The sequence below is a fragment of the Bactrocera oleae genome, chromosome 4 (genome assembly GCF_042242935.1).
Source record: "Bactrocera oleae isolate idBacOlea1 chromosome 4, idBacOlea1, whole genome shotgun sequence".
Taxonomy (NCBI): Eukaryota; Metazoa; Arthropoda; class Insecta; order Diptera; family Tephritidae; genus Bactrocera; species Bactrocera oleae.
This window is the reverse complement of record NC_091538.1, coordinates 46,521,440-46,533,547: the sequence shown is the minus strand read 5'-3', so window position 1 is coordinate 46,533,547 and position 12,108 is coordinate 46,521,440. Positions and strand designations below refer to the sequence as shown.

At 36.0% G+C, this 12,108-nt stretch overlaps 2 protein-coding genes across 3 annotated transcripts in view; one reads left to right on the top strand and one right to left on the bottom strand.

Moving 5' to 3' along the window:
- The window catches only part of E(Pc) (Enhancer of Polycomb), a 28,109-nt gene extending 26,082 nt beyond the window's left edge, over positions 1-2,027 (bottom strand). Inside the window, exon 1 of the mRNA XM_014232769.3 lies at positions 1,875-2,027. Within this exon, the coding sequence (XP_014088244.2) occupies positions 1,875-2,027 (153 nt within the window). The remainder of the gene's footprint in view (positions 1-1,874) is intronic.
- Positions 2,028-7,013: 4,986 nt separating this feature from the next.
- Whamy (WHAMM and JMY related) lies at positions 7,014-11,917 on the top strand. 2 transcript variants are annotated; one of them, XM_070107964.1, is made up of 5 exons: positions 7,014-7,615; positions 7,688-7,953; positions 9,873-10,364; positions 10,437-11,618; positions 11,681-11,917. In XM_070107964.1, exons 2-5 carry the CDS (start codon positions 7,723-7,725, stop codon positions 11,849-11,851), a joined length of 2,076 nt encoding a protein of 691 aa, XP_069964065.1. In that variant the 5' UTR covers positions 7,014-7,615; positions 7,688-7,722; the 3' UTR covers positions 11,852-11,917. The 2 variants fall into 2 exon arrangements, with proteins under 2 accessions (XP_069964065.1, XP_014088231.2); XM_014232756.3 differs by having other exon boundaries at positions 7,014-7,953.
- The last annotated feature ends 191 nt before the right edge of the window (positions 11,918-12,108 follow it).

Genomic DNA, 12,108 nt, shown 5'->3' with positions numbered 1-12,108 from the left:
ATATTATACAATTATTTTCACAAGAATTAAGTGTTTGGGTGTCATCGACTGCTTATCACGAATCATCTATCTACTATTTGGTTGGTGGAACAGTTTATGAATAGCCAATACTTTTTACGAAATAAGAGGGTATAAATATCTTATATAGTAAAGTAATTTCTATACCTTGTCAAATTTAAAATTTTTCTACACAATGAATTGATTTTGATCGAAATCAAATTAGTATATGTTTACATATCTATATACTATAATGTTATAGGAACAAAATAGCCCACGCAAAGCGAAACAAATGTGTTTCTCCATGTGTAGCACTTTCTAAGGTATTTGCTTAACGGCTTGTTTTCGTTCTTAACAAATTCACCGCATAGCGATTCTACCAACTCTACTAGAATTACTTGCAGAATCAGTGTGCGTGAAACCTTAACTAAAAAATGTGGGCAAATATGTACACACTTATATCTACAATATATACATATGTATATAACAAAAAAAAAAACGTTCGCATAAAAACCACTATTATCCGTTTAAATCAAAACGAAGGGAGAAGACGTTATTGAAAGGTTGCTATCAGCAATAACAGCAACTTTCACAGTGCCATGACTACAACAATTGTAAAGCTGTTGGCAAGCAATACAGTGGTGTTCAAGAAATCCTACAGCTGCAGGCAATGTACCACTATTCCCACATCTTTGCGCTTAATTTCAGAAAGATGTTTGCGTTACAAAGTGTGACTGTATTGTCAGCTGAAGTGTGAGTCAGAGTTTATTTATGTATGAGTGTGTTGCGGACTGTTTAGTATTCCCATCATTTGGCTGCGGTTCGATGCGTCTGTTTCTGATTTAATGGACAGTAGTTTTAACGCTACTCGCTTGCTAGTTGTATTATTGGCCGAAGTAAAGTGTTTTCTTCTCAGAATACTTTGCTAATTTTATATGTTGCTGCAGATTTTGTAAAATATAGTAGATACATAATATATGATATTGATCCTCAGAGAAAATGACGAGTTCGAGTCAAGCTGCTTTATTTTTAAAAAATATAGAGGGTTCGGATTAGGTTTGCTAATATTTAAATATTTGTCAAGTCATTATTTTATCATAAGTATATATATGCACATATCATTTCCGATATAATTAATTTATAATCAAAAAAATATGTATATTTCAAATATGCAAATGACAAATTCCACGGAAAAATGTGGTGTTATTTATTGAAGTTAACCACATTCCTACGTACATACCATATTTACTTATAACAACTCAGGAAATTCTACCTGTCAAATGAGCAGAGGCATTATTAGGTGTTTACTTGCTGCATATTCATACTTGTATGTGTGTTTATATGAAATTATATGTAAAAAAAAAAAATGTATAAGATAAAATTGTAGTGAAATATAATAAGCAAATTAGAGACCTGTTAAATAGCGGATCATGGTATACGACCTAACTTTTAGATATATCTACATATATATGTATATCCATCTGCAGAATGTTTAAAATATATTGAACAGAAACAAATACGAAGAAAAATATAAAATTTAAAGGCGTAATAGCAGCAAAGATATATTGATTATGAATAACGCAAACTGTATAACGACGACGCAATTCTGAACACAAAAACTTTAGTCGTTTTTGTTGTTTGCTGACTAATGTATAAAGATCATATTGCGACGAATAAAAATAATACGACACATACACATACATACAACAAATGACGTATGTATACATACTTTAATTGCCATATAAGTGAGCTAGCACTTTTTTTTAAGCGGTTGTTCGCATTTAATTTAATAACTTTGCTCTCCACTCCTTAGAAACAATGATATTTTACTGAACTTCCAACATTATGACATTAGGTTAGAAATCTTGTAAGCTTACCGACTCCTCTTCCTTCTCCATGCCACTAGGCATTTGTGGCACAGCACGATTTATAGCCGAATATTCAGGCAAATCAGGCAGCTCCTCGGCCAAGTAGATGGGCATCTGCTTGGAGGGATCGAGCGCACGCGCTCGAAACGATAACTTCGACATGATGATATTACGAAGATGTGTGTATGTTATTTATGAATGCAACGGTGGTTACTGTTTTTTTTTTTTACTTCTATTACGTTTCCTGACTCTTCTTGCACTCTTCTTCGCAAATGTACGCTTCGTTAGTAGTCGACTTGATTATGCCAAGATTATGACCGATAAGATACGTTTTATGATTTGGATTGTTAATGATTATTTTATGTTGTTAATGAGCTTGCTTGTCTGCTAGCTAATGAAGTTTGTTCTTATGAAATTAAGAGCTCTCCGCTTTCTATTATCTTTCCTTTTTTTTTTAATATTAATCTAATTTAAGCGTACTTTTTCACGCCAACAAGCAAATGCTGTAGCTTTCGCGATTGTGACGTTGACTTTCGTTGTTGCACAAAAACGTGTAACGTCGACGATAAGTCTAATTTTATGTTGGAATGCGTCGACTGCTGCTTGTCCTGCAGCAGCGGCGTTAAACTGCTACTAAATAGCCTCTGTGCTGAAGAGGTGGAAAACGGCTTCTTGTCGTTATTAAGCAGGTGCTTCGAGGTAAAGGAGCTGTCTTTGAAAATGTTATGGGGTGTAAATGTAGGATGCAAGAAGAGGTGTGTGAGATCCACAAAATTCGGTATTATAACCACCGCTACAACTCCTGATTTTTTAAATTTTATTGTGGTAGTTACACTTGGTCGCCAAGTGTAGATGTTAGTATTTGACAGAATTAATAGCGCGCCTTGCGGACTGTTGCTATCGTTGTTGACGCTGTTTCTGTTGTTGTTGTTAGTACTTATTCGATAATCTTTGTTATCGCTTTTCGCAAACCAACAATATTCCCTTTTTCGATGTTGTTTTTCCAACTGTGGTTGTTGTAGTAAACGTCGATCAGTGGTAGTTGCTGAAACTCTATTTTTTCTGTTGCTTTCCCAACAATTGCTTCTAGTATCGTTGTAGACGCTGAGCTGGTCGGTAGTTTTAAGGGGAGTGAGAATATATGTATCGGAACTTTGGCAATTGCTGTTAACAATAAGATTACTTTCTTTTGTTACAGCTCCAGTACACACAACTAATTTATCGACGCAGTGTTTAACGCAACCAAGACGATAGCTTGGGATGTTGATTTTTAGTTTTGATTTAAAACTGCAGCAATTATTATAATGCTGTTGATGGTTAGGGCAAGATTTATTGTTATTGATAGTTTTCTTGCTGACGCTGTTAGAACTTCCGTAAAGCGTGGACAACAGCGTTGATATCAACAACAAAATGTAGGCGAGAAAGTTATTGCAATTACAGCACTGCGGTGGTAGCAACGACAACGACGAGCGGTGCAACAATGGAATCGACGACATTTTTCAAGTTGAAATCGAAGAAATCAAATGAATTGGCATAATTACGTTGATGACTTTTGCACATTTCATTGCAACATTGTAATTCTCTTACACTATTATTTAAATATTATTATCACACTAACACGTTTATGTTTTTTATTTATACACAATGTTTTCCAGTCGCCGAATTTGTTTGTTGCTATTTTTTTGCTTTAACTTCTGCTGTTGTTTTCGGCTTGTTGTGCTGATGTTAAACTTCGCTTCCTATTTCTCCTACCTGCGAGTATATCTTCCTTTTATTTTGGATCTGCTCTTTGTAATTTTTTACTCCATTATTACTTTTACAATTGTTATACCCTTTTAAAGTTCAATTTAATATCTGCATTTAAAAGGGATTAATACTAAATATATTATTTCTAATTAAAATACTCGACTTTTTCTTATTTCATATGAATTGTTGTTGTGTATATTTTCTTTGTATGCTTTGTATTACTTTTCCGGCGAATTAAAATGACAGCTGCATAAGAATGCATTGTCAAAAGAAATTAGAAAATTAAGAGATCTCTTTATAAATCCAAATTTTGTCACTTTTTCATGTTGTTGTTTTCATTACATTATATTAAAATGAGCATTTAGATGCATTTTAAAAAAGACCACTTATGAACGCATTTCTGTTCAATAATTAAAATGGCTGGAGGCAGCTTGCAGGTAGGCTCACTTTCCCGCATTTTTAAAACTACATAAACAAAAGTGGTTGCAACACTTTTTACAAACACAAACTGCTTTCTCAAGCGAAGGCATAGCCGGGGCGGGATTATCACGACGCTATACGAAGCGATACGGCGAATTCGTACAAAACAAATACAACCCGGCGAATTCACAAATGCTTTCTCAGCATTAATACAGCGCCGAAAAAAACACGGAAATTGAAGAAAAAGGGCAAAATCACGTAAAAAATAAACGCCTAATTACAATTTTTAGCGCACATATATAAACTATAAATCATTCAATGACGCCGAAAAGTCATCAATTATGTTACAAGAATACGTCTCAACACCACATAAAACTTTAAACACTTAAAACTTTTCAGAAAATTTACAAAGAAAAATCACAATTTTGCAGAATAGCGTGGTTTTGGCATAAAAGCCATAATGGCGGAAGACTAGTCGTCGACGATATTCTCGTCAGCGTTCGCGCTAACCGACAAGGAGAATATGTATGGAATGTACACGATAGTGCCGGTTATCGCATTTACACTCAAGCCCACCAAGCCAATGCTACACAAACGTAGAGTAAAGTCGAACAGAGCCAAAGCAGAAAACACAATAACATGCTACAATAAACGACAACGACCGAACCGAGCACGTTGCTTTTCTCCGAATCATTATTATATACACACTATTTTCAACTCTTTTCCGCACACGCGCTTTAAACATACACAATATTTCCGATTTTTTTCGAAAACTATATATTCAGCGCAACTACTCGCACCTAAATCCGAATTTTCGAAAAACTATTGCTCCGCGCACGCTATCCAGCGACCGTTACACACACTGATACAACGTTCCTACCACCACACCAACAATGAGACGCGTCGTTTACTAGGGTATTTTGACGAACTTGTAATTCCATCTTCGCGTCTATCTTATCGGTTGCACACTACACCTCCAGCCATCCACTTAATACAATGCGCATACCCTTCTTACAAAAACAAAATTTCCCGAACCAAATAGCTGGGCTAAGCATACTTCGTGCACACACAAATACACCCGTGCAAACACGAAACGCAATATGCGCCATATAATCTTATTCACTACCGACCTCTCGTTCACACCCCTTCTTTCTGAAATGCGTGCGAGTGAGAGGCAAATAAGATGACCATTATTTTTCGGGTCGGGTAAATGGCGAGTACCATGAAAATTTTTTTTCACCAAAATCGATCAAATTCGATTAATTCCTACTTTTTTCACAACGTATTTTCTGCACTTAAACTCCGCTACTTTCACATATTTTATATGCGAAACACTACGCGCAATCGTTAATTGTAAATTTCAATTAGATTTTGGAAATAATTTCCACTTTTTGCGTTAAAATTCGTTGCCAATTGTGCAACGACACGACTTTTTCACAGGGGCACGTTCTTCACTGAACGTAATGGCGGCTCGGCTAAAATCTTTCCGAATGCTTTCGGAGTTGTAGTGCTACTTGCGAAATAACATAAATTAAAACACCTCATTAGAGGACATAAAACATAGTCAAAATTGTATGCGAATACATGGAAAAATCGGGAAAATTTTCAAATAATTATTGAAATAATGTTTTTGAGGTGTCAATAAGGTTTAAGTAGAAAATTCTTTAAAAATCTTGCTTGTTCTAGTAGCGAATGTTCGAATTCATATATTCAGCGCTTACGAGTATGTTCAGTTAACAGGGTGTAGCAAATAATATGTAATTTCAACTAATATTTTGTATTAAACGTATTAGGAAATAGCTGAAGATTGGTGATTACCAACATGTTATAATTTTCTTATCTCTTTTTTTTAAATGTTTAGAATTTAGAAAAAAACGGTAAATGTATAGTTTTGGTCTCCCAACTATGGAGGCCTCAAAAATGATTTTTTTTTTTAAATCTTCTTATTTTTACGCGAAGATTACAAATCCGTGAGCGGAAAGTGAATTTTTTCAATAATTTATATATATATTTACAAATATATTTTACGCACTTTGCACATATTTTCTGCAGAATTAAGATCACTGAACTGTAATTACCAGTTCAGTGAGTTAAACATTTTTTGTGAAAAAAACAATACTGAAGAAATGTAACAGTCACAATTTCTTTTGCGCCGCGATCTGATGGTATGAACGAACATCGGAGATCGTCGAACTCCTTTCCGGCCGCGATTCAAAAAAAATAACTGGTCGGTCCAACACCGGGGTGTCCATAGTTCTTTTGTCCCGAACTCCTTTCAACATTAAAAAATAAAAGAATTAATTTAAATGTGTCACAATTTTTTATTTTTAATGCACATTTATTTTAAAAATTAAAAAAAACGTTTTCTTTGTTATTATTTTTTTTTTTTGAAAATATATTTAAAAAAATAGAATTATTGAAGAAATTCACTTTCCGTTCACGGATTTGTAATATTCGCGTAAAAATAAGACGATTTAAAAAAATAATATTTTTAGCGCCATCTATGCAAAAAGTTATGTGACTTCAAGAGAACCGATTGTTATAAAAAATTTGCGACTTTCCTAATTGCTAACACCCTTAGATATGGAAATTCCAATAAAAGTTCTGCCAGTGTACTAATAATCGGTTTCTTCCCAAACCGCTTATACTCAGCTATGCTAATAGTCTCATTGTTATTATTATTTTCATAACTCTGTGTGATAAGACACAGGTGAACAGTATTAAAATGCTCCGACATCGGCACTGATAAGAAAACTCCCCTGTACAAAAATGATACGCGTAAATAGAAAAGATTGAAATAAAAAACAATTATTGTAGATAATACTGCAAGCTATACAAATACAAACACTCACAACACAGGTCTAAATGCTAGACGTGCAAAAGCAAGAGAATATAATTGAGATTAGGAATTGAAGAATTGATAACTAACGACATTTGGTGAATTATTTGACGGCATGTTGGTAATACTTTTTCTTAACTGATATTGGAAGTCAGTCGATATTACACATTCATGTCGTACACTTATAATTCGTAGTTTTTAGTGCGAATTTAATAACGGTTAAAAATTGGCAATGGCTCATTGTTTGTTTCCACAGCTAAGCATTACGTATATTTAACAGTTAGACGGTTAATGTTATCGATAACGCCGTTATAATCGATTCTTTATTTAATATAATTATATAATTCAAGACTTCGGTGGAATATCGTATTTGTGCTTGAATACGATAGCAGAATAGTGAACAATGCAAACACAATTCCAAATCTATAAATCTAAGCAAAATATTGTTTAAAAATAAACTCAAAATTGGTTTTGAAAAAATTCTCATACATTTCGCCGTGTTTTTATGAAAATAATAGTTCCACGAAAATTTTAAAGTACAGCAAAGGAATGTAAAAATGTCTAAGCAAAATGAATCACCATAAGATGATATGGGAATCCACTCATCGTAAATTAATTTTGCGCTGATAAAATAGACGCCTTATCAATAAACTCAAGATATTTTCGTATGCTTACCACTTTTCACAAAGCTAATAGTGATTTACTTTGTTTTGTATATGACTGCATACCTTCATTTGTCACTTATGTAAGTCTTAAATACCCAACGCCCACTTAAGACATATTGGAAACCGCAACTATATATATTTATGCGTAATAGTTTTCCTTGAAACGTTTTGGTTGGCGTTAACGACTATGGATAACAATTACATTAGTACACCGAACGACTTCCAGCACATGGAGGGCATCGAGTCGGTGGAATTAAAACGAACGTTCGCACTCGATGGCATCGGTGAGGACGAGACCTTACGACTGTATTTGCGTAAAGCGGGATTATCCGACGAAATTGAGTACTTGACATCCGAACAGCGACGTGCCTTCATTTACGATATCATTAAGAGCAACAAAATGCCTGGATATTGGGTGGTAATAATTGCATACATATGTATATAAATGTAGAATAATTGCTTGGTTCGAATATAAAAAACAATCTTTGAAAGTGACCTCTCTCTTACGGATCTACATATTCCAAAATATGAAGAGAAAACGCCTTATAGAAAATACTTGATTTCGTTGTTAAACTCGAATCTCAAATGCGTGTCAAAATGTGAAAAACTCACAAGTCTTCTTCCTCGTAAATCCGATCTCAAGTTATATCAATAGCTCTTTGTTTTAGGTGTCTCAAACTGTTAACAATGAAAGCAAGTGTAGGTCGTCTAGAAATATAGCTAGTATACTGATTCGATTAACTACAAAGTTATGTTTTTATGAGACGGTTCGTAGAATCTCCCATGAGTAAACACCCATATCTGGCAGTAAGAACAGGGCTATTAATAATATTGAAGTAAGAAAGCAAAAATTGTATTAAGTTTAAGTTAAGTTTTATTTTCTGTCAATCGTTATGGCTTTAAACTCACAGTCGAAGTATCGTAATAGTTTGGATATTAGGGTTCCTTGTGTTCTTTCAATATACTTTTATTTCACCAAAGTTTCTATTTGGCAGATTGCACAAATGTATTCTTAAAATAAGTATCCTCTGGCATAGATGCCACTCAAACTGACCGATCGCCACCAAGATACCCTTTTATGCTAAAAAACAATGAACCTGAGAAGGGTATTTAGTTAACGTTTTCTCTTGCTTTAAAATCCGTCCGTGGAGAAGCCCACTTACATACTTGGTCAAAAAAAAAGTATGAGTCTGATTCGACAGAAATTTTGAATATAGACAGCTAATATACGAAATGATAGTATGTTATAGCCTCTTGCATTACTGGCGCTAGCGGGCGGAGAAGCTAAATATAAGATCAAAGTAGTCACATACGTACAAGGTTTGAAATGAGTATCTCAAGGAAATTTAGGCTGACGAGCCGCACTTAAGGTTGGCAGTTGTGTATCCAAGGAAGTTAGCAGATGTCTATGCTATTTGTTTCGTTTAAAAATTATGCAGAGATATTGCTGTGAAACTTTTCGTTCAAACAATATATGTATATACATATAATTCCTATACCCTAAAATTGTATGCATCTATTTATAAAGAGCTTTCGGTTTTGTACACTGAAACTCAACATATTATATGTTGAGAGGATATGCGTTAACAGTTAGTAAGAAATATAATTATAGCAAAACTTTTATTAATAATTTATGAATTAATATCACAAACTGATAAATTTTTATTGTGATTGTAAATGTCATAATGCATATCAGCGATTAACTCAAATTGCTGCGAAATTATTCGGCAGTTACACAATATATATGTGTAGAAGTATATATGTATGCATATCTTTAGATAAAATATGCTGTTATAAATATGGTCCCTCAGAAATATCCTGATCCTGATTCAAGGATTTCCAATATGATTATTTTTACGGTACTAGTGCTGATTTCAAGTAATCTTTTGCCTTGTTATCGTTGCATGTTGCTTTGTTGTAAATCCGGGGTTGTTCTGTTTACGTATACATGACTTTGTAAGTGCGTTCACTTCTCGTCTTATTTTTTGGACGATCCATCAGTTCGCCTCCATCGGTGCATGGTTTCTGTATAATGTTGAAGACGTGGTCTCTGCCCTGGTATTTAAAATTGAAGCTCTATTTCATCTACGCAGCGAAAAACTGCGAATACTCACTTCCTCCACTAAAGCTTCCTAACCTTTTAGGCTACTTTATCTAGTACAAGAAATATTTAGAAATAGCAGCGTTTACTGTGAAACTAGAAGAAAAACTATGTCAATTTCTAAGAAGTTTTGTTCTCAATCAATCTGGTATCAAATAGCGCTGATAAAATTTAAAGGCTACTGAGCTTTTATGTTTAAAAAAGTACGCTTTAAAGACTCGACTTCAAATTTTCAGCCTTCCACAGTGACATCGCCATCACCATACAATTTACAATCAACACCAACAACTAGTAGTCGTACACCACCACCACCGCCTTTACGCAAATTCACCGCCACAAGCAACAACAGCTCAACTCCATCGCCAACACTCAGCTACGCCACTATGAGCGCAACTTCGTCAAGTAACAGCTTAAAAAGCTTAGAAAAAAGTAGTCCTATTGTACCGCGTCGATTTGAGCCGACACCACCTACACCTCCTTCGCCATCAACATTTGTGACTAGCATTAAAGGTTCGAAATACGAGATAAGCGGCCCGATGAACTTCCAACACATAGCTGGCGATATGACACGGGATCGGACGCGCCATGCATTCGATCTTACGATGACAATGAATGATAATGTATTGCGGAAATATATGCTGGAACGCGGCATAACGGAAGAGGACTTGATAGGCATGCGCAAACAGGATATCATTAAAAATATCGTGCAATCAAAGTTCACTTGGATGGTAAGATTTTAAAATCAAGTGCAGCAAGACGATATTTCCTTATTAAAAAATATTTTTTTTTTGTATTTCCAGCCACCTAAGCGTAATGTTAATGGCACAGTAAGTCATCCTCCACAAGATATAAAGTACGCTACTGTATCCTCCGGCAGTGATCATGGTCTAATCACCTCACCAAGGTTCTCACGACCGAAAAAATCAATGCACGCTCCCCCGCCACCTCCACCAATTACCTGGGTTTCATCATCTGTACCAGCTACTAAGTCACAACCAGAACCGGTACTGCCACTACCACCAGCAGCGGTACCGCCATCAACACCACCTCCAAATTCAAATGTGTCGTTAAAAACGGCCACTAATGCATACTCAAGTTTGAACTTATTAGCCGCGAGTTTCGCCGATCCCACCGATTTCCCTTCTATCGAAGATATTTACAGCAACAAGACCGAAATCGAAGCAACATCGTGGCAAACTTCCATGAAACCGAGGCTGACTTTAAGACAAGCGCCTCCTCCACCCCCATCTGCACAACCGAAGACATTCATTGATGCACCACAACAGCCAACACCACCAGGTCTTGTCAAGGCAAACATGAAAAAATCGTCAGTGATTTACCATTCCAATCAGAGTTTGTACAGCCTCGACGAATGGACAATTGATGAAGATGCTGCTGATAGTGAAAAATATGGAAGATCCAATGCCGGCGCAAGAACGCCGCCGACACCTAGCGATAGCAATTTGTATGCTTCTGTAAATCCAATAAATAAACAAAATAACATCAAAATTAACGCGGACCTCGGAGTATATGCAAGTGTTGGTGTTAGAAAACAGCTTACTGGACCACCAACACCACCGAAGCCTACGCTAAAGCCATCATTTGCTGGACGAGCTTCTAAAGTGGGAGCACCTAACCCTCCACCGCCTTCACCACCAGCTCAACAAATTTCAGTTACGAGTGTTCTTGTACCACCACCACTACCTCCTACTAGTGGTGCGTCTATTGCACCACCACCTCCACCTCCACCTCCTACTGGTGGTGCACCTATTCCGCCGCCGCCACCACCTCCTACTGGTGGTGCACCTATTCCGCCGCCACCACCACCCGGTAATGGTGCACCGATGTCATCACCATCTCCTGCACTAAACACTACAGCGAAAGGAAGCACACAACCATCGGTGCCTACATCTAAAAATAATGATATCGGCGATGCGCGTGGTGCTTTGTTAGATAGTATTCGGAAGGGTGTAGCATTAAAGGTATGGCATACCGATCACGTTTTTTTTCTTAATTCTGTTATGGTTTTTTGTGTCATCCACAGAAAGTCGATCAGAAAGCAGCCACAATTAGCGGTGTAAAGCCACGCGCCGAACGTAAGCCGCCAGTTTCTGATTTCCTTTCCGAACTTAAACTGGGTATAACGCTGCGTCGCGTGAAAGACAAGGCAGATAACCCATATGCTGGGGAAGATCCAGATGAATCCCAAGCTTAAGGAAACTATTTGTACATATGTATATACTATAAATGAGGTTTTCATACATACAAAAATCGAAACCAATTCACAGCATTGTTTTAATATTGACATCTGAGACCAATGATTATCACCAACAAATTTCTATGCAGAACATTTACTAGTTTAGTAACTAGAGGAGTTCCTTGGTAAACTACGGTATTCTAATTATTTTGTTGACTGTATGTAGTAGATCCGACAAAAAGAGAGCCTAAAAGTCTCGGAACGGTTACTAAATT

Coding starts and splice junctions, on each gene's coding strand:
- Whamy (XM_070107964.1), top strand. CDS start 7,723: ATGGATAACAATTACATTAGTACACCGAACGACTTCCAGCACATGGAG. Junction 7,954..9,872: donor AAATGCCTGGATATTGGGTG/GTAATAATTGCA, acceptor TCAAATTTTCAG/CCTTCCACAGTGACATCGCC. Junction 10,365..10,436: donor AATCAAAGTTCACTTGGATG/GTAAGATTTTAA, acceptor TTGTATTTCCAG/CCACCTAAGCGTAATGTTAA.